Consider the following 19,745-nt stretch of genomic DNA (forward strand, 5'->3'; position numbering starts at 1 on the left):
TGCTCGACCTGAAGGGATTTTGTGACTACAGCTTGAGACCTGTGCCTCTGCTTCAATTGCCATTCTGTCCTTTGCTAATATAAAAAAGGTAAAGGTATAACCTGTGCAAGCACCAGGTCATGTCTGACCCTTGGGGTGACGCCCTCTAGCATTTTCTTGGCAGACTCAATACGGGGTGGTTTGCCAGTTCCTTCCCCAGTCATTACCGTTTACCCCCCAGCAAGCTGGGTACTCATTTTACCGACCTCGGAAGGATGGAAGGCTGAGTCAACCTTCAGCCGGCTGCTGGGAATTGAACTCCCAGCCTCATGGTCAGAGCTTCAGACAGCATGTTGCTGCCTTACCATTTGCTGATATATGGATATTTATATGTCACATTCAAGTGCAGGTCTGGTATCGGTCTCATCAAGTACCCCTTCCTCCATTTCCTGCATGCTGATTTCATGCTAATTTTTTGTGCTTACCAGCTGTTGCCATATTTAACCGGGAAACCTGAATGTTAGTCCCTTTTCTCAAGTTGTCTGTGCTTTTATTTCACTTGTGCAAAAGTGCATTTCCTTTAGTGCAGGAAGGGGTAGAAGTTCTGTGGCTGAGATCCAAACTTCCCCTTATGCACATGCAAAGCACTTTTGCATTCATAGGAGGGCAGAACCATTTCCCTGTGCCTTAAAGAATGCCTTGGAGAGCTCCCATACATGTACAATACACCACAGTGAGCACCGTGGGTCCCAGCCTGTTTTATTGACCATATTCTCCATTAGCCTAGGCCAGGCGTGGCCAAGCTGTGGCATGCTGGCAGGGGTTCATGGTAATTGTAGTCTACAGTGGAAAGCCACCGTTTGGCCACCCCTGTCCAGAAAGAAGAAACTATAAATCATGGCAGTATTGAGCTTTCAACTTTTGTTGGATCTAAAACACACCAATCAATGATACCCCATTGCGACTTCTAGAATTACACTGTGTTTTTTATTAACTGATTAATTGACAGTTAGATAACTGTTGCCCTTCATTCTGCTGTTTCCTAAATTGGGTTAAGAAGCAGTAGCTAAATAAAACTTAGGATGGAAACATATGGTCTGTCATTTTGGGACTTAAATTTCTGTTATAGACAGTGTACTTTATCGTTTTTGAGTGAACATACCTCAGAGGAGCAAATTTGGGGCCATTTAACATATGCAAAAGCTGCCAAAATAGCTTGGATGCAATGGGGGGAAATCAGGCTTGAGCCGTGTAACCCTGGCAGTTTGTGCTAACTGGCTGAGAGCCTCTGCCCTGTTCCCTTTGGACATGTTTGTTCCAGGCAGACCCTTCGTGGAAAACAAGTCCAAAAAGAATTGTGAGTGGAGTAGTAACTAATGATTCTAATAAAAAGGTACTAAGTAGGGAAAATACAACATTTTGACCCCCCACCCTAAAAAGTCTGGCAGACACCCTGTGGAATTTGTGCCATTTGCAAATTGTTTTTCTTGCAGGCATGAATGCTAGAAGTTTCATTCTTAATAGGGCTCAGATTTTGGAACACTTCCGTAACTCAGGGCTGAAAAATTCAGTTTTAAAGTTTACAGGAAACTTCCCTATGACCGTTTATGCACTGGAGGTTTCATGCTGGGTTGCAGGCTGGAGTTTTAGTCATGGCAGGTTGCCCCACCTCTTCCTGCACCCACATGGAGGAGCATTTGGCCTGGTGCATCTCATCCATCCCCAATTTGTGCTCCTGCATAAGAGCTGGGGCAGTGAAGTTCCCAGTGCATAAATGGTCTATTTGTTGATATAGTTTAGGGACAGCAGTTTAATGTTCTATTTGATTTTGGGTGTATGTGGAACAGTTTTTAAAACGGTGTCTTTTTAATCCTGTCTTCAGTCTGTGCTCAGGTGTATGTGCCTTTGATCATGGCCCTCAGTGTGGTGTGCTATCCCAGGAACCTGGTCTAGGGGCTCCATGATGGCTTCTCAGTCTAAAGACTCACCCTGGGGCTCTCCATTACCAGCTTGGCTCTTGCGTGCAGAGAACACTTGGTTATGTCTTCCTTAGCCACAGCACAGTAATTAGGGTGGAGCTCATTACCACGAGCAGGTTGTAGAGTATCAGCATGCGTATGTATGCCTGCTATAATGATACATTTTACGCAATCCCTGGCCAATTAATTCCAGCCCAGCTGCTCGTGATATAATGTGTCCTGGTTTACTTATGTAATCCTATAGAACCAAACAAGGAGGAGAAGTAGGTTAGCGGAAGGGCTGGCATTGTCGTAGCGTGAAAAGACAAGAGGGAACCTCCTTTGGGCAACCCTTCCGTAGTTTTTCATCACCGATTATGTAAAAGCTGAGCAGTATTTGCTTGTAAAGAGGATTGCTTCATCATGGGAAACAACCAGTGGCTGTGAATTTCCCTGTAGCCACTGAACTATTTTGAAATATGTATACTCCTTTTTGGCATTTGTCCTGCTCTGCCTTCCAGCAGGAAAAGCAGCTTGCTGAGGTACCTATAGTTGCTTCATCTTCTCTTGATGCAGAAGGGATGCTTCTTGGACAAAGGTGCATTTCCATCAAGATAAATAGATGTATCATGTTCTAGGTGACCAGATTTTAACATTGGTAAAGCGGGACACCATTGACTGGGGGGTTCTTGATAAAAAATTTGGTCTATATGGAGCAACAAAAATTTTCATAGAATGCATAGAATGCAAAAATAGTATTGTAATATATATATTTTTAATTTCAACATAAGCACAATTTGCCAGGTCCCCCCAGATGTCCCTCCAAAAGTGGAACAATCTGGTCACCTTAAACATATTGCCTCTTTCCGTAATGACTGGGCACATATGAGGAGGCTGATGATGCCTGTGGTTAATAGCATGGCTAAAATGAATTCCAGACAGAGGAATAAGTCAATAGGGCTTTCCCCAGTGTCCTTGCTATGAAGTTAGGTGGCAAATAAACAAGTGTTAGTTCATTCTTTTTCTGAACACATTTTTCCTTTACTGGATCTCATCAAGCAAGGTTTTCATTTAAAGGAATGTTCTGGTGAGTTGAAGGAACTCTAAAACTTGTGTCCTATGAACCATGGGTGCAAAGCACTTGCAGAGACAGATCTGTCCTGCCTTCCTTCCTGGTTACTTCCTTCTCCTGGTGAATTCTCCAAAAGCCAATGCTGGAGGTCATGGGATTCTCAGGAAGAAAATGCCAGTGTGGCATAGGATACTGCAAATGGAAGAAACTGGGCAAAATCACTCTCCCTCTTCCACTAATAAGGGAAACTCCATCAAGCAAGCTTTATTAACACAAGGAGGGAAGGGGTGATTTTTGCACCGTTTCCCCTATGCTGGAGTTAAGATGCTAGTGGCATCTCTGATTCCAGAATTTAAGCAGTTTTGGTCAAACAGAGAAACATCAGCTGCCACCCTCACACTATGCATATATTTCCAAAAAATTGCTCCAGTTTTACAGGTGTTTATTTCCAGAAGCGCTATAGCAATATGGAGAGGCCTTCAACCTCTTTCTCCCCCACAGACACAGCAGCAGGTAAAACTACAGGGTTCTTAGGCTCGCTTCAGGTCTAAGCTGTGAGTGGCTTTTCATAAGGAGAGTGCCTTGTGCATGTATCCTACGACCAAAAAATGAAATGGGAGTTAGTGCCCTTGGATCTGGGTATTAGGCACAGAAGATCTGCCTAGGTTATAATGCCTCTGACCAGTTAGCTATTCATCTGTTGTTGGGGAAATTAGAACATTCTCTTCCGGGTAGAGACACTATGCCCCAATAGTTTATTAGTGGCAAAAATGGAATTTCTCTGCCTCTACTACCACATCCATTGCAGGTGTTACTGCTATGTATGATGTGGTTCTGTGGGCAGTGGCCCTCCTTAGACATGACCCATGACATCCTTGTAACACTAAAAACTTCTGAACTGTACGGCTTCTTTTCGTTTCAGATTTTTTTTTGCAGCAGCACTTTTAGTTTCTTTTCATTTCAGATTTTTTGCAGCACTTAAAGGGTTTTTCAGAGAAATGGTGCATGTGAGCAAAGTGGCACTTTCACCCTCCACAGCCCTTTTTGCTCCCCCCCCCTTTAAAAAAAAGTTTCTTGAAGAACGTGTGTGCTGCCTCTCCAGTGGTACAGGGTTTCTCTGCTTTGATTTTAAAATCATGAGAAACCAAAGAGCAGCAATCATTGCTTTCTTTATCCATCGAGTGCAAATTGTTACGGAATATTGTGAGGTTCTGCATGGCTGCTGGCATGGGTGGAACATTGGAGAGAAAATCCCAGGTCTTTTCTTCATCTGGAAAGGCCCTTCTCATGAACTCTGTGAAAGCAGGGAACTGTTCTCAGAATGAATTACAGTTTCCATCACATGGGACAACTTCCTTTGAAAGAGAGAAAAAAAATTACCAATCCTGGACACTTTTAAGGCCCCTAGCCATCTCCACCCCCATGTCTGAGATTCTGACGATAGTCACTCGAAAGGGACTTTTCCAACTTTACCTAGAAAAGAGCTAGCCAGAAACACAACCCTTGTGGTTAGCCAGCATCCGTCAGTGGCTTTAATTCAGTTGGTCTCTTTAAACAGAGGAAGCTGCTGCCGTGACGGGAAGAGGGAGCTGACGGCACAATCGGGCTTGTAGGAGGGCCGTAGCAGACAGTGCATAAGGAGATTGGTATGTGGGACACCAGGAGGAAAGAGGTGTGTCCATGGAGTCAGGGAAACGGACCAAAAATAAAGGCTTAAGGTTATGGTTCACTGAATGGGTGCAGAAAAGCTGCAGCAATTTAACAGCTGTTGTTTCCAGGGCCAGACACCTGAAGGGCGAAGATGATCTTTAACTGCGACTGGTTCCTTTATCCAGCCTGGAATGGAATGCTCTCCAATTGAATATGCTTTGGGATGAGGGGGAGAGACAGGTTGAGGTTCCCGAATTGCAGCACATCAATGATTTCCCCCCAATTCTGTTTCAGGGTGGTTTCCGATGCCTGCTGAAAACATGGTGTTGTCTTACTATTACTTATCCAAGGGTTTTGCTGCTCGCTGAGTTATAACCCAAAACAGTTACACGCAGGCCACATTTAGTATGCCTTCCTGCATACTAAATTTTAGATTTTTAAATACTACATTTTTTAAAATGTCTCCTACAACAATTCAGGTTGGGTCTGAACAATCCCCCCTCCCCTTCAAGGAATAGCTCTTAATTTGTATTATTTCTGTTTTCCTTGGAACCCTATTCACATTACAGTGAACACGTGTCAAATTTACATGTATGTTGCTTTGTAAGAAAAAGCCAATGTGTGGGGAGCCAATACCTGGATAAATGTCGGGTTTCAGTCGCATGTTCAGCTGTACATGCATTGAATGTAAAATGAATTACTCAACATATTACTCAACATATGTATGAAGAACAATCAAGTGTACATTGTGCACAGATTGTACATGTGTTCACTGTAATTTGTGAACAGCACTAGACACTAACCTGGTTTGAATGCTACTTTGAAAATTTGGGAAAGTTTCTCCTAACCAAAAGAACTGGGTATGGTAGAGTTGTGAGCTTACCTTGTATGTCTGTTTCTTTGGGTTTACCTGAAGTGGAAAATCATAATTTGACCCCTTTATCTTTATTGTATATAGATATTATTTTATTGTATATAGATATTATTAGATGACACCAGGTAGTTCTGATCTTGATTGAGAGTTTGAAGGAGGTGAATCCTCAACAAAGATGTGACAGGTAGGGGCTTGTGTTAAAAACAGCAGATTGTGACCATATGTGAGAGATAGAACATTAAGATGAAGCTGTGAGTTGGCAGTCTTTGGGTACAGGATCTGTTTGGAGATCTGATGAGATCTAATAGTTCTTTAGCTGTGTACATATGCCTCATTCCCACCTAGTTCCCCTTTTTTGTTGTTGTGTGCACTGGGGGCAATAGATTTGTTCTGTGGGCGTGATCTAGCAGGAAGTTCTCCTATATAAGAACCATTCAAATCAATGTGAACTGTGCTAACATTTCCAATGAACCAGAAAGTTACTTGCTGAATTGTGTATCATGCTACGTAGCTGGGGTGGGGGGGGGGCACTGTTGGGCTTTTTACCACTAGCATAAATGCTTAAACAGCTACCTGTCTTAAGGAATTAGTTTATTTTGATATGTTTTACAATATATAACCAGAGTGGCTTCAAGAAACCATTATCTGTGCAGGCCAAATATAGGATTTGGATCAATGCAAAATGAGATTTTGGAATTTTCAATGTCAGCTCTGCTCACCTGAGGCAGAGAGTATCTACACATGTGGTTAGAGTGACAGAGCTATGCCAGCCTTCTCAGATCTCCTTCATCCAACATAGAGACGATGCTACTGAGAACTTTCTTTTCCTTGGACAGTTTGAGCTAATAATTTTCTCTACAGTTTTTTCCTATGCTTCTCTCTTTCTGCATGCTTTTGCCCGTCCTACAAGTATGTCGAGATTCATCTATGCCACCTATTCTCCCCATCCACACTGTTATGTTGGTCACAGCCCTTGACCAAACATGTGATAGCTCATGAAACATCCATTTGAGCCATTAATGGTTACCTTTGCCTCTGAATGATGAAGTGACAATTCTAGTAGCTGTATCTTTGGCAAGATAGGCTAGTCAGCTCTACACTCTGTGATCAGAGCCTCCCTCTCTCCTTTTTGAAGCCACCCTTCAGGTAAATCATTCCTTTTGCCAAAGGTCATCTCTAAGTTCCATTTCATCTAGGAACTTGTGCTGCCTAATCTTCAGGAGATGAAAGTACAGCTACACTTCCTAAGGAAATTGAACTGGCCTCAACCAGAGCCTGGTGGAACTCTCCAGCTCAGTCTGGTGGAACGCTCTGCCCAATGAGATCAGGGCCCTGTGGGACCCTCCACAGTTCCGCAGGGCTTGTAAGGCAGAGCAGTTCCACCAGCCCTGTAGTTGAGGCCAGAAAGAACACCTAACACTGTTGACTTCTCTGTCCATCCCTGCCAGGCTGAAAAGCTACACAGCAGCTTCTGAAGAATTCCCCCCTATCCATGCCCGTAAAAGTAAGCACTACAGCCAATTTGAAGACTTAACATTTAATTTAACGTGTAAGATTTTAATGCACAAGTATGTACTGTGCCCTGCATTTTTGAAAACAGGACAGAATATAAATCACCAAATGAATAAATGTCCACAAAGCCCTGGGATTCCACATAAACAGGCCTACTTTGGTCAAGAAACGACCGAGTGCGTGCTACAGTGATGCAAATAGAGGTCACAGCGTGTGTTCCCTTAGCCGCTGGGTCACAGGTGCAATTACACTCTGCTGTGAGCCTGCAAACAAATTACTTCCTACTATGGTTACAGCCCACTGAACCCGTGCAGTGATTATGTCCGCAACCTTCAGCAAGGCATACCTGATCTAGAACTATGCAGAGCAGCCACACGGTTGCAACCCTCCACCTTCATCCAGCATTATAATTTCTTTAGGGAGGCTCCATCTGATGCAGGCTTCATCAGAGAAGTGCCTTTTCGTCTTGGGTTTGCAGCCCTTTGTGATCAGCAGCTAGCGATCCCCAGTGCACCATGTTGTGAAAGTAAAAACAAATACGGGTACCTTGGTTGCCAAGCACCTACTCACAGTCCACAATCCTTGTCTCTCTCATGCACCCCATGGTACTGGGGGGAGAGGGCAGAAAGGTGATGCTGCAACACTAATTAAGTGTGTGAAGGGAATTCTAAGTTATAGAAAGGGCTGAAGGGTGGTTACTGCTTAGCCACCTGTTCAGTTTTTCCAAAGAGGGTGCAAGTGCAATAGCTACAGGGGCATTGAGTCTTGTAGGTAGACAGTTTACACCAGTGGTCTACAACCTTTTTATCACCGGGGACCAGTCAATGCTTGACAATTTTACTGAGGCCCAAGGGGAGGGGGGGTGTAGTCTTTTGCTGCGGGACGTTGCTGGCGCCGCCTGCTCCACTTTCTTTCCCACCGGCACCCCTGACTTCCTGCCGCCTGCTGGGGGGTGCTGCCAACAGCAGCTGCGCAGTGCCATGCCGAGGGGGAGCACCAAAGGTGAGCCAGTGGCAGAGTGGTAGGGCAGCCCCCAAGGCAGCAGCCAGGGAGGAGGACAAGGAGGAACCACGACCCGGTACCGACTGATCTACGGACCAGTACCGGTCTCCAGACTGGGGGTTGGGGACCACTGGTTTACACCATCACTGGGATTAGTTAGAAGCCCAACAAGCTTCACTTCTGTTATGTGCTTTGGTACTCTTAGGAAAGAATCTTGTTGAATAGAATACAGCTGATAAAAGTATCCTAATGCTTAAAAAAATATCTAATTATCTAAAAATATCTAATTTCCATGGAAAGGTAGCCCAGTAGTGATTTTAGTCACCGCCATTCCACCCCGAATGCGTGCTATCCCCCCCCCTCCCCATGCATAATGGGCCACAGTGAATCTTGATGGTGTGAAGCACACACACATTGTGTAGCCAAGTTTACTTGGCTTTGAAAGATTCCAGAGGTGCCTTAGGAACTGTGGGAGCTAAAGCCAGAATTGCCAGTAGTACTTCAAAATTAGTTACCTAAAGAAGTGAGGATACAAACTTATCCTCTCAGCCCAACTCAAGGATCTAGCTGCACATTTAAAAAGAAGTTACCACACAGACATATCAGAGTAATGTTTGGTTAAAAATAGCTTTGCATGGTGGGACATCATGTTCATTATTTCTTAGCCTCAAAGGCTGATGCTATTATCAGGCATCAGCTGGTTGTCCCTGACCCCAAAGAGCTCTTCTGCCAGGCCTTTGGTTGGGGCCAGTGAAACAATAACATCAACTGGGCCCTCTCTGCTAGAAAGAGGCCCCCTGAATATGCTCTAGTATCATAAACCGGGACTGCTGATGTTACTAGTTTGTTCTTAAACCATTGCTGCTAAGCCAATTTAAACTGCTTTAATTGCATCAATTAATTATTTTTAACCATTTAACATGTAAATATCCATGTCGTCCACCGCCCCGAGTGAGTTTGCTGGGAGGAAGGAATAGAAATTCAATAATAATTTATTTCACCAGACATTACCACAGAGATGTGGCAGTGTGGAGGTTTCCCTCCTCTAACCTGCTGTTGGGTCCCTAGGCAGGGTTTGGAGTGGCCTTTGGCGGTTACACCATAATAAGCCCCTAGTTTCTTAAGCATAAACTGACCAGTAAGGATAGGCAGATTGTGAGTGGGTAGGCAGGAAGGGTTGTGTCAGTGCTGGGCTCTTGTGGCTCTTTCCTGCATGCCAAGGAAATCCCCATCGCCACTCTTGGGTCGGGAGGCGAACTTTCTCCAAGCCAGCCTGGCCAGGGATTCTGGTTTTCTTGGGGGGGGGGGATCATCTGAGCATGAGATTGGGCTCACTGTGGGTTGTGAGTTTCCTGAATTCTGCAGGGGTTTGGACTAGATAACCCTGGAAGTCCCTTCCAACTCTATGATTCTATGAATAGCTTCAAAATTATTATGGTGGAGCACCAGCTGAGTAGAAAAGGGCAGAGCTTCCCTATTGCCAGATCATGCTGAAGTAGATCTCATGATTTGTTTTGTTCCGGTACAGGTAGTGTGAAGTGTGTCACTCTCTGTTCACACCCAGATTTCTTAATCCCGCTTCCCTAGACTGTTTTTTCAACTTCAAAGAATAAGTCCCCAGTTTGAGAGGAGAGGGAAATTCAATCGTTCTCAGTACTAGCCTTAGCCTTCAGTGAATTAAGAAACTGAAACCTGCTTTCCCCTTCCTCCTCCTCCTCCTCCTTTCTGCTCCCACAGTTTTCTGTGAGTTTTCTTTCAGGCACTGCACTTTCCTTCTGCAGTGCTCTAACAGAATGATTTAACATGTCTACAAACCACATTTAATGCTATATTTGCAGACAGATTTACTTGTCACCAGTTAGCTGGGTCCCCAGAACAAGGAGCCAGAATGACCTCTGGCGCTGGGTTTTGTAGTCAGACTCATGACTCGGCTCACTGAATGTGACGAGAGCCAACATAGAGAGGGCTCCTTCGAACTGCAAACATCACCTATGGAGCAAAAGTCATGAGGCCAACAGAAAGCCCCACCTGGTTCCTTCCCACCGTGCAAAACAGAACCTGCCTTTCTAGTGGATTCCGTCTTACCGGGCCTGAGAGATTACGCACTGAATCAAAGGTGGCATTTTGCAGTTCCGTGGCTACTGTGTGGTGAGGGGAATGGTGTGGGAGGAGACATGTGATTCTCATATCCACTCTTCCATCTCACCTGGGATAGAATTTCTGATGCTACCTTATTAGTAAACAGCTGAAAGATTGTGTTGAAAGCATGTGTCATTGTTTAGTTGAATCCTTTGAAAGGGCGTCAGAACATGTGGCTATTGCAGTAGGAATGCTTAGTATTGGTTTGTTTGAGCCTTCTTTACTTAAATCGGAAATTACCGTATTCTACATTTTGTCTCTACATTTGGGGAAGGCACTGGTAAACCACCCCATATTGAGTCTGCCAGGAAAACGCTAGAGGGCGTCACCCCAAGGGTCAGACATGACTCGGTGCTTGCACAGGGGATACCTTTACCTTTTACATTTTTGTCCAAGTACTGGCATTAACAATAATGACCATATTGTTCCATTAAGTTAGTTCAAAAAGAGTTCTCCATAGATTTGAGGGTCGAAGGAATCAACATTGAGGACCTACTGCCGGGAAAACAAAAGCAGAGGGTGCAGTTGAGCATGAGATGGCCTCCCAGTTACTTCATGTTAAATTGTCATCAGCTCAGCAGTCAGTCACGTGAAACTCAAATCTTTGAGCAGACCATCCTTGAGGGAGCTACCTTCAAATGTCAGACGTGCATGTTGTGATGGCAACATAATTCTGACCCTGTGTGGCATTGATCTCATATCTGAATTTCAGGAAAGAAATCTGGACTGGTTCCCCAGAATGCGTGCCATGTCACTTGTGAGTAGTGATGCTGAAGGAGAACAGAACGAGCTTAGAAATTTGCAAGAAAAGCTTGAATCTACTATGAAGCTGGTATCCAATCTTTCTAGTCAGCTATCTGAGCTCAAAGATCAGGTAAGGAACATTCATGGAATGGTTATTGCAGAATGTGTCTTGAATCTGCTGGGGCATTTCTGTAAATGGAAGGGTTTGTTTATGCAGAGAATTGCATACTGCAGGCAGAAATGTTTCGCTCCATGGAAATGCTTCAGTGGATCCAAGCTACTATGTATAATTCTTTATGAATAGCTGGAAATGGTCACAAATTTTGGGAAATCAAGAATTCCTTTGCTGCCTTTCAAAATGTACAGCAGCATAACTTCCTGTGCAATGTAATGGAGTTGGATCTGTGTGTGTTCAGTGCATCTGATCTATACAAGGTCCACTGCTGAGCCTTCAGTGGTTGTCTACCGTCACTACTTCTGCAAGGGCTTCAACTTTCCTGTGCTGTCAGGTTTGTACATACGGCAGTTCAGAATAAGCTCTGCCAATCCCCCCCCCCCCTCCATCTCACATGAGACATCAAGGATGTTCAGCAGCAGCAGTAGTCTTGGCTTGCTTGGAGGTGTTGATGCCATTAGTTGCCTCAGTAGAAGACCAAACCCACACATGTGCATGCACCCTGCTTGAGGTTACCATGTACTAGGCCTAGCGAGGGTTTTTCTGGTGTGTCCGAAGTTGCTTCCAAATGGATTTCCTTTTCATTCTTCTTCACCTGAGTCAGGTGATAAATGCAAATAAGCAATGTCTGTTTCTTTTTTTTTTCTTGGGAAGGCCTAATTCCTCCTCTCTTTGGTAGATGTCATTTGTAGCACTTACCAAACTACACCCGTGTACACATGTTCAGGTGCTTCCATTCTGCCTCTTGCCAGGCTCTGTTCTTCTAATGTTGATTTACCCTGATGAGGCCTCCTTTGTAGTTACAGTAATACCATTAAGGAGTTTTAAAAATATCTAAGATAATCGGGGGGAGGCGGGATATAAATTAAAGGATGATAATTTAAAACAACACTATAATATTTCAGAGCAAAAATACTAACCTCCTCAGATCTGTTCAGCTCTTGAGACACAAACTGTGCCCTTACCTCTCTTCCTTGTGCTATAATAACTACAAAACATCTCTCTGTCCCTTTTGATTAGTAGTCAGTATTGGTATATGACTTAAACCATCCAGAATAGAATCTGATCAGCATTCCATAGGAGATCCCAAACGATGACCCCCATCTTTGCTTCAGCAGCCTTTACCTAAATTGTCCCACTTCTTATTGGCCAAGCCTTTCAATTTTGTATTTCTCCTTTGAATATGAGAAAGAAGGATATTGGCTTTCACAGAGTCAGGTTCATTAATAGGGGAGAATTCTTTGGAATTTCTTCTGAGTACTGTCAAGTTGCAATATACCAATTATGTGACTTAACCAACATATCATTTGCTCATTAGAAACAACCCTCTCTAGAAGAGGAGTTTGACTGAGAGATGGGTTTGATTCAAGTAAGGGTCTCAAATCCTGCTTTCAGAACTGTCTATTCAAATAGGTTTCCAGGGAGAAAAATTGTCCATCTATTTTTTAAGTTCTTTCTGATATTTCAGTCCAAATGTCTATTATCTCTTGGATAGAAATCCATTGCTGCCATCTCTCTATGCCATGATTGGAGCAGCCAAACGGTCTTGCTCTCTATTGCTGCTACAAAATGGCTGCCATTGCTAGAGTGAACCTGACAACTGCCCCTCACTGGTCTTCCAGAGACTGTCGGAGGAGGACTAGGAGGAGGGAGATGGGACAGAAGAAACTTTTAAAGACGAGTGAAAGGACTGAAAAGTGTAGAAAAGGACAAAGCCTATCAGCAAGCTGCTCTCCCTGAAGAAGCTGGAAAGAAACCCAAGAGGCTGACTACAGGCAAGAGACAGGAATTTTAAAATGTTCCTGTCTCCCTGATTAGATGGTGAGAAATCACCTTTAAGATGTCCACCTCAGAGGAGACTGCTAGATAGCTTTGCCAGCCAAACCATAGGATTATCACTGTGTACCTGTGTTAATGGGAATCTTTCAAATGATGAGCTGGTATTCCCACAGAGCTCCTATAACACTGTATTAAAACAAATCATATTAATTCATATAAAGCAGCAGAATGTCATAACCTAAGAATTATTACAGTATTTTATTTATTTATTATTTTATAATTTAATTTATATCTCACCTTTCTTGATTAAGTTGTCTTGAGGCGGCTTACAACAGTAAAAAAACATACCCCATAAAATTCCATAAAAACATTGGACATACAGTTTTATACAATATGTTTATCAAAAACCATGAATTCACAGATGGCAGTAAAAACCTATGGTCACCATCCTACTTCCGATGCATCTACTTAAATTAAACTCCTCTAGGCTCAGATCTATTGCACAAGATGTACTGTGCCCAACGTTGAGTGGGACCTCAGTTCATAACTCTGGGCACCCCCTGGCCTCAACCAAATGCCTGGTGGAAGAGTTCCATCTTACAGGCCCTGAGGAACCTTGACAGATCCGCCAGGGCCCTTAGCTCTTCTGGGAGCTCATTCCACCAGGTTGAATATCCCGGTGGTCCAGGACTACCAGCAGATTCATAGCCACAGAGCGAAGATCCCGGGGACCCTGCTGCATAGTCACTTTGTCCTGGAATCATACCCCATTGCACCAGGCATACAATTTATGATATTCTCCTATGTGGCATGGCTCAGGATCGGGGGCAAACAATCTGGGTGAAAAACCCAGGTGTGGGCCAGGTGGGAGCGGGCGGGCATAAAGATGTTGAAGGTACATCCCAGTCTTGCCATGGTTTAGCATACTGCAGCCATGAAGCAATCTTTTTCTTTGTCTTGACAAGATGCTGGGGTTTTGGGGGGAAAGGTTATTTAAATCTGTCCTCTTATCCAGTTTCCCTTATCAAAAATGGTTTCCTAGAGCTAAAGCTTGGGCAGCAAAAGGGACAAACTGCTTCAAGACCCCACAACAGTGGGGGGCCCCAATACTGGTTTATATTGCCTAAGGTTAGTGTTGCAACTGTCTGAACTTTGACCTTCACAGTCAAATGGGAAACCTGTGCTGATTTAGTAAACCAGGATTCATAGTAATGAATTTATCATCAATCACTAATGCACGGTAATACATTTATAATGTGTATATTTTGTGTATTTAAATATATTATGTTATCTGCTGACAGTATTGCAAGGGAATTAAGGAGAATGGCCTTAGGTTACCTCTCTTTGGCCTTGACCTGAGCTGCTAAGGTGGAGGGAAAGTTTTCCTATGTGTTTTCCTCAATAAATCAGAAAGCAGCTCCTAAGGACCAATTGAGGTCAAGAAAATAGTGCTATTAACTTGCTTCCCCCATGCTGGGACCTGATATGAATGCCCCACATGCACAATTTAGTTTATTAATAAAAAACGTGTTTGGGAGATCCATTCATGGGTCTCATTTGGTTTGGCTGTTAGTGATTTGCTTAGGGTCACCCTGTGTCCCAGCATATCCACTCTAGCACAAAACTTGTTTGTTTTCATGGCAAGTAAAAACCAAATTTCACACTGGCTGTTCAGTTCCGCCCCTTTCTCTTTGGATTTTCCAGACTCGGGGCTAGGTACCTTTTTATCGGCATTTGGTGTATCAGACAAGCGTTTTCTCTGTTTAAAATCGCTTTCAGAATAAACGTTGACCACAATGTAACAGCAAGAGCTTATTCTGTGGTCTCACATACAGGAAATGCTTATGCCTACTGAGTAAATCTTTCAATTTTCCAGATGACAGAACAGAGGAAGCAAAAGCAGCGTATTGGCCTCCTAGGACATCCTCCTTCCATCAATGTGAACCCACAGCAGCCAGCATAAATCGGATGGGTGGCTAGTCCTCCCCCTCACCCCTTCATAACAAGAGTTGAGATTCAACCCTTAAAGCTGCTTCTGTGTTGCGTGTCGCTCATTATGTAAATAACCCTGAGTTTTATACTGTGTGTATAGGATTACCATGGGAAAGAATGGGTTTCTGTATATTGGCACATCCGAGGGGGTGGGTGGGGTGGTACATTTGTGCCAAAAAAAATGCCTTTTTATAGGAAGGAGTACGGGGCGGATCTGACTTGCACTTGAAGAGGATTTATTGACTAAAATAGGAAGTGATCTGTATTTTGTATTTAAAAGCTTCAGATAACTAGTATTTATGGTTTTTATACAGTTGTGCAATATGAATTATGCAATCACACTATACGTGTTATTTACTCCTGTGTGTCCTGAAGGGAGTGCACATCTTTGAGTCTGGTGTCATCTTACAAATGGCATCAAATGACAGTCAAGCTGCTGCCAAAACTGTTTTCCAAGGAAGGATTCCTTCACCGGGGCATTTTTGTAAGGCAGAATTCTGAGAGGTTGACCTATCTTGGGGGCAGTAGCAATTGTACCTCTTCTCTCTCCTTCCCCCCTCCTCCAAATTATATTTCTTTAAAAATCTAAAAGTTTCCTATAGGTTCTCCCAAGGATATCTCTTCCTGTTTTGAGTTGGCTCAGTCAGCAGATCTGTTTAAATCCCAGGGCGGCTGTGGAAGAGGCTCACACATTCCTTTCGTGAAGAAGTCAGAGTTCTTCCACGAAACTTTTTCTCTTTGTGCAGAAGACCAGTTGGGATTGTTCCACACGGCTGGCAGATCTTCTGCAGGGGGGGGGGGTTGTGCCATATTGGTTTATAAGAATTTAGAAGAGCTTGCAGGCTCTAACACCTCAAACTGTAGCCATACACTTTACTATTGTGTGTTTGGGTTTTGGTTGTTTTTTTACAGAAGAGTATTCTCCTCTGCCATTCACTGCACCGATTGAAGTATGAACTATCCCTTTTAGGATTCCTAGCTGAGCACTGATTTTTGTAATACTTGCAAAAGAGCCACTGGGTTTATTAGATCATGTTTAATTTTTCTTCCATCTTGATCACTTTTCTTTCGTTTTGTGGTTCCTGACAGCTAAAAATATGAAATGAATAAATTTTATATACATATATGTATAAATATATATATATATATATATCTGGCGCCTAGTTTTGTACATGGTCCTCATTTTACAGAAGCGAATTCTCTGCTTTTTTCAAAAAGCAGAATTATGAAAAGAGTGCTTATTAAAGTTTGTAAATGCATAAATACATAGCTATTTAAATAAATGATGATGTAATAATGTACGGTGCTTCAGTGCTGGTAGCCTTCTTCAGTGCTGGTGAACTTCTCAGTAGTAATCGTCTACCCCAGCAGTTCTTATTTTTTAACCTACCGCAGTCCACCAAGTACACAACATTGTCATCAAATGCTTCCCCCAAGCATTAGGCCATAAAATCAGCACACCAAACCAAACAACTTTATTTGTATAGGTACAGTTATGATATATGCATTCAATATGTAGATATCAGACATACATGCTACCATACCTTTGTGCTTGATGGGCATCAGGTACCTCCTTAATGTTAGGTAGATAGAATTCCCATTTGCTGTGTACCACTTTTCTGGGGAGAATTCCGGGATCTGAGATTGTATCTGCAGGGTGAAATGAGCAATATACAACAATTCTTCTTCGTGTTCTATTGGGACCCATTACAAGTAGGGCTAAGGAGCTGCTTATTTGCTCATAGAAAGTATTTAAATCTTCACAAGGTGGCCTTGATTAAGAATCTCTTGCCCTGTTTCTCTGTCTCCATTTTTCAGTCATCTGCGTGGAAAATGTATTGAGCTGGGTTTCTAAGAAGCCTTTGAAACTAAGGTCCATCCTTGTGCAGTGAAGGGGGAAACTGGGCCTTGTTAGAATAGTGTTTTCTTACAATTAATGGGCAGTGATATGTCCATTTTTCAGGTGGGATTCCTACTGGGACAATAATAACTTTGTCTTTTCTCAGAACTCATTTCAGAATTACTTGTCATTAGGAAAGTGCAGTCTTTCCTAGAAAGTTGCAGTGAATGCTGTATGCAGTGTGGTTCTGACACATGGAAATGGTTTCTGACATTACCCATGCCCTGCCATTTTGCTAGCCTTTTTCTTATTTTTCTTATTTGCTAGCCTTTTTCTTATCACCTTAAAAACCAGTTTTCTTGAAGCTTTGCACTCTTATTATGGTGTAATGACACGGTGCAGCTGGGCAATGCAGAGACAGATAGACTCGGTTCAAAGGGAATGGGCTGCCATCTGGAATACAGTGAAGAGTTGGTAAAACGTGTGTTCAAGTCAGTTGCAAAAATGTTGTTTGGTTGCTCATTGCTACACCATCCATACAGAGAATGGCCGTGTGCCTTTTTTTAAGTCGCCAAGGAGTACCATTTTGAAAAAGGCAAATGTTTTAATGCCTTTCATGCTTTTGGTTGCTATTTTACTCAACAAAAACAGCCATGTTCCTCTTTTCCAAATGACTTTTAATTTCATTGAAAGTTCCTTGAATCAAGTTAAACTTAACACTGGCTTCCTTCCTTATTTGAGTTTCTCGTTATTTCATTTATGCGTTACAGATAATACGAGACAAATTTAGAGTGCTTCCATTGTGAAAAGGAACAGAAAAAACCCAGCATTGAAGCAGAATTACACCCAAATATAGCCTATATTAAACTGGAATCCACACAAAAACACATAACAGTGGCAATAAAGTATAAAGTACATATCCCTCAAAACCTGCAGCATCTGTATCAGTCATTGGTGTCTGAATCTTGTATTTTGGAGTTGAACGAGCAGCTCATGGATAGGTACACATTGCACAGTCCTGAATGTCCAAATGGTTAGTGATCCATTTTTGTGGGGCAAAAGCAGTCAAACAGACCATTCATAGTCACCTCATGATTTGAGAACATCAACTCTGTACTTCTGGCTTCATCTTCAGTAGACAATGCATCACAACCAGTCTTTCCTGGGCAGTGATGAACCAAAACATTCCAGAAGGCATCATTCACACAAAGGTATGTTTTCTTTCTCCAGTTAGTAAGTTTGTTCTTTCTGGGATATTACTTTTGTTCTGAATAACAAATAAGAAGAGAAATTCTACAGAACATTTTGTATCCTTCAGACCAAGGTCAGGGACAGACTGGCTCTTGAGCTCTACCCTGGAGGGCCGTTGGCTTTCAGGAGCAAACTCAGCCAGGCCCCAGTGGCACTGGGAGCTCTGCAGGAACCATTTAGTTTGGACCTGAAAGCACAAGACAAATGATGGGTGGATCTGCTCCTATTGATATGATGGCTTTCGGATGCCCGGCTAATTCCAAGATGCTGAGTAGCTTGTGGCAGGGCTGCTCAATGTCAGCTTGATCGTGCACCTGGTGAATGGCCTAATTAAGGCCTAACACAGCAAGCTGCAAAGAGGGAAAGAAGCAGCCACCATACTAGAAGGAAAAAAGCCTGAAAAAATTCAACCAATGGGCCGGTACAAAAATGTAATCTTTTTGGTGGTAATTATTCCAATTTATCTTGTAGATATTGCCTTCATATCTATAACATGCAAACATAAACCAAAGCAGGTTTCCAGATAAGCACAATTTTTTTTTCTTTTTCAATGGCCCGTTTTCAAGGTTGTTCTATTCCTCAGTGGTTTGTTATCCAATGAATAGTCCCTCAGTTTGTTGATGTGCTAATTGGGGCGGGGAAGAGATTAGAAAGGATAGTTTTCATAAAGGCTCCTAATATTAGGGCCTCACTTCCCACCCCCTACCCCCTACCCCCTACCCCCCACCCCAAGCAAGTAGGATTAAAAAGGGACAAGAGGGTGTGGAATGAAAATCTGAATTCGCAATACAGCCGTTGTGATAAGATTCCTAATTGCCTAATGGAGCCTTGATTGATAGTTTTGTTCCTGCGCATAGGACAATTCATCCTGGTAGACAAGTTGAATTGATATGTGGAGCTATATTATGACTTTTCTGACAGTTTCTCTGTAGGATGTTTGACCTTTCCTTTGTTTTTCTGAACAGGGGAAATTTATTTAGAGATCTTAATCTTCTGAGCACATTGCTTGAGATCACCTCTCCAGTGCCACTTCATATTTAGGAGCTGGTAAAAGGAAGTGGCAAAAAAAATCCCTCAAATAGCATGACTCTTCCGTAAAAGTCCAAATAGCAAAAAGTTAAATGAGCGAAACTGGACACATTGCATTAATACTTGGGCCCAGAATGCCTTTAAGGCAGGCCAGTGGCCGCCATTTGGCCACTGGATGTTGGCACAAGCGGAGGTAAGCCTTGGGAGGCTGCTCACTGGAGGGGGGGAGGAAACCATCCTGCCGAGCACCACCCACCCACAATCCCAGGAGACTTGCCTGCGTTGTCCCAGGCCTTCCGCTCACAGGGGGGAAGGGGCTCCCCCAGGGCCGGGAAGGTCCTCTGTGGCCTTGCACAGGCCGCAGAGGGCCTTCCCGGCCCCATATTAAGTGCGGTGCAGGGGGGGGGGTGGAGAGGGGGAGGTCTTTTCTCTGTTTTTCTCTCCTTTTCTCTCTATCTTTTCCTCTCTTTCTGTCTACCTATCTCTCTTTCTTGCTTCCTTCTGCCTATATTTCTTGCTGCCACTCTCTTTTCTAATTTTTCTTTCTTACTCTTTTTCTATCCTCTCTCTTTATATTTCTCTTTCTTTCATTACTCTCTTTCTACCTGTCTCTCTTTCCTACTTTCCCCCCTCCCTACTGCTAGCACCCATTGTATCACCTACAACAGGATTTCCCTCTAGTATCATTATAATGCTGCAACAATTTTCTCTTTTAAAATATATATTCTGCCTTCATCACCACCACCAAG

The 19,745-nt window shown here is 43.2% G+C and overlaps 1 protein-coding gene across 8 annotated transcripts in view; it reads left to right on the forward strand.

Moving 5' to 3' along the window:
- Positions 1–16,175, forward strand: part of ITPR1 (inositol 1,4,5-trisphosphate receptor type 1) — a 264,215-nt gene extending 248,040 nt beyond the window's left edge. For all 8 annotated transcript variants that reach the window (XM_077325238.1, XM_077325242.1, XM_077325240.1 and 5 more), the window contains 2 exons: positions 10,899–11,060; positions 14,761–16,175. In XM_077325238.1, the coding sequence (XP_077181353.1) occupies positions 10,899–11,060; positions 14,761–14,847 (249 nt within the window). In that variant the 3' untranslated portion in view covers positions 14,848–16,175. The remainder of the gene's footprint in view (positions 1–10,898; positions 11,061–14,760) is intronic.
- The last annotated feature ends 3,570 nt before the right edge of the window (positions 16,176–19,745 follow it).

Source organism: Paroedura picta, chromosome 3 (assembly GCF_049243985.1).
Source record: "Paroedura picta isolate Pp20150507F chromosome 3, Ppicta_v3.0, whole genome shotgun sequence".
Classification (NCBI taxonomy): domain Eukaryota; kingdom Metazoa; phylum Chordata; class Lepidosauria; order Squamata; family Gekkonidae; genus Paroedura; species Paroedura picta.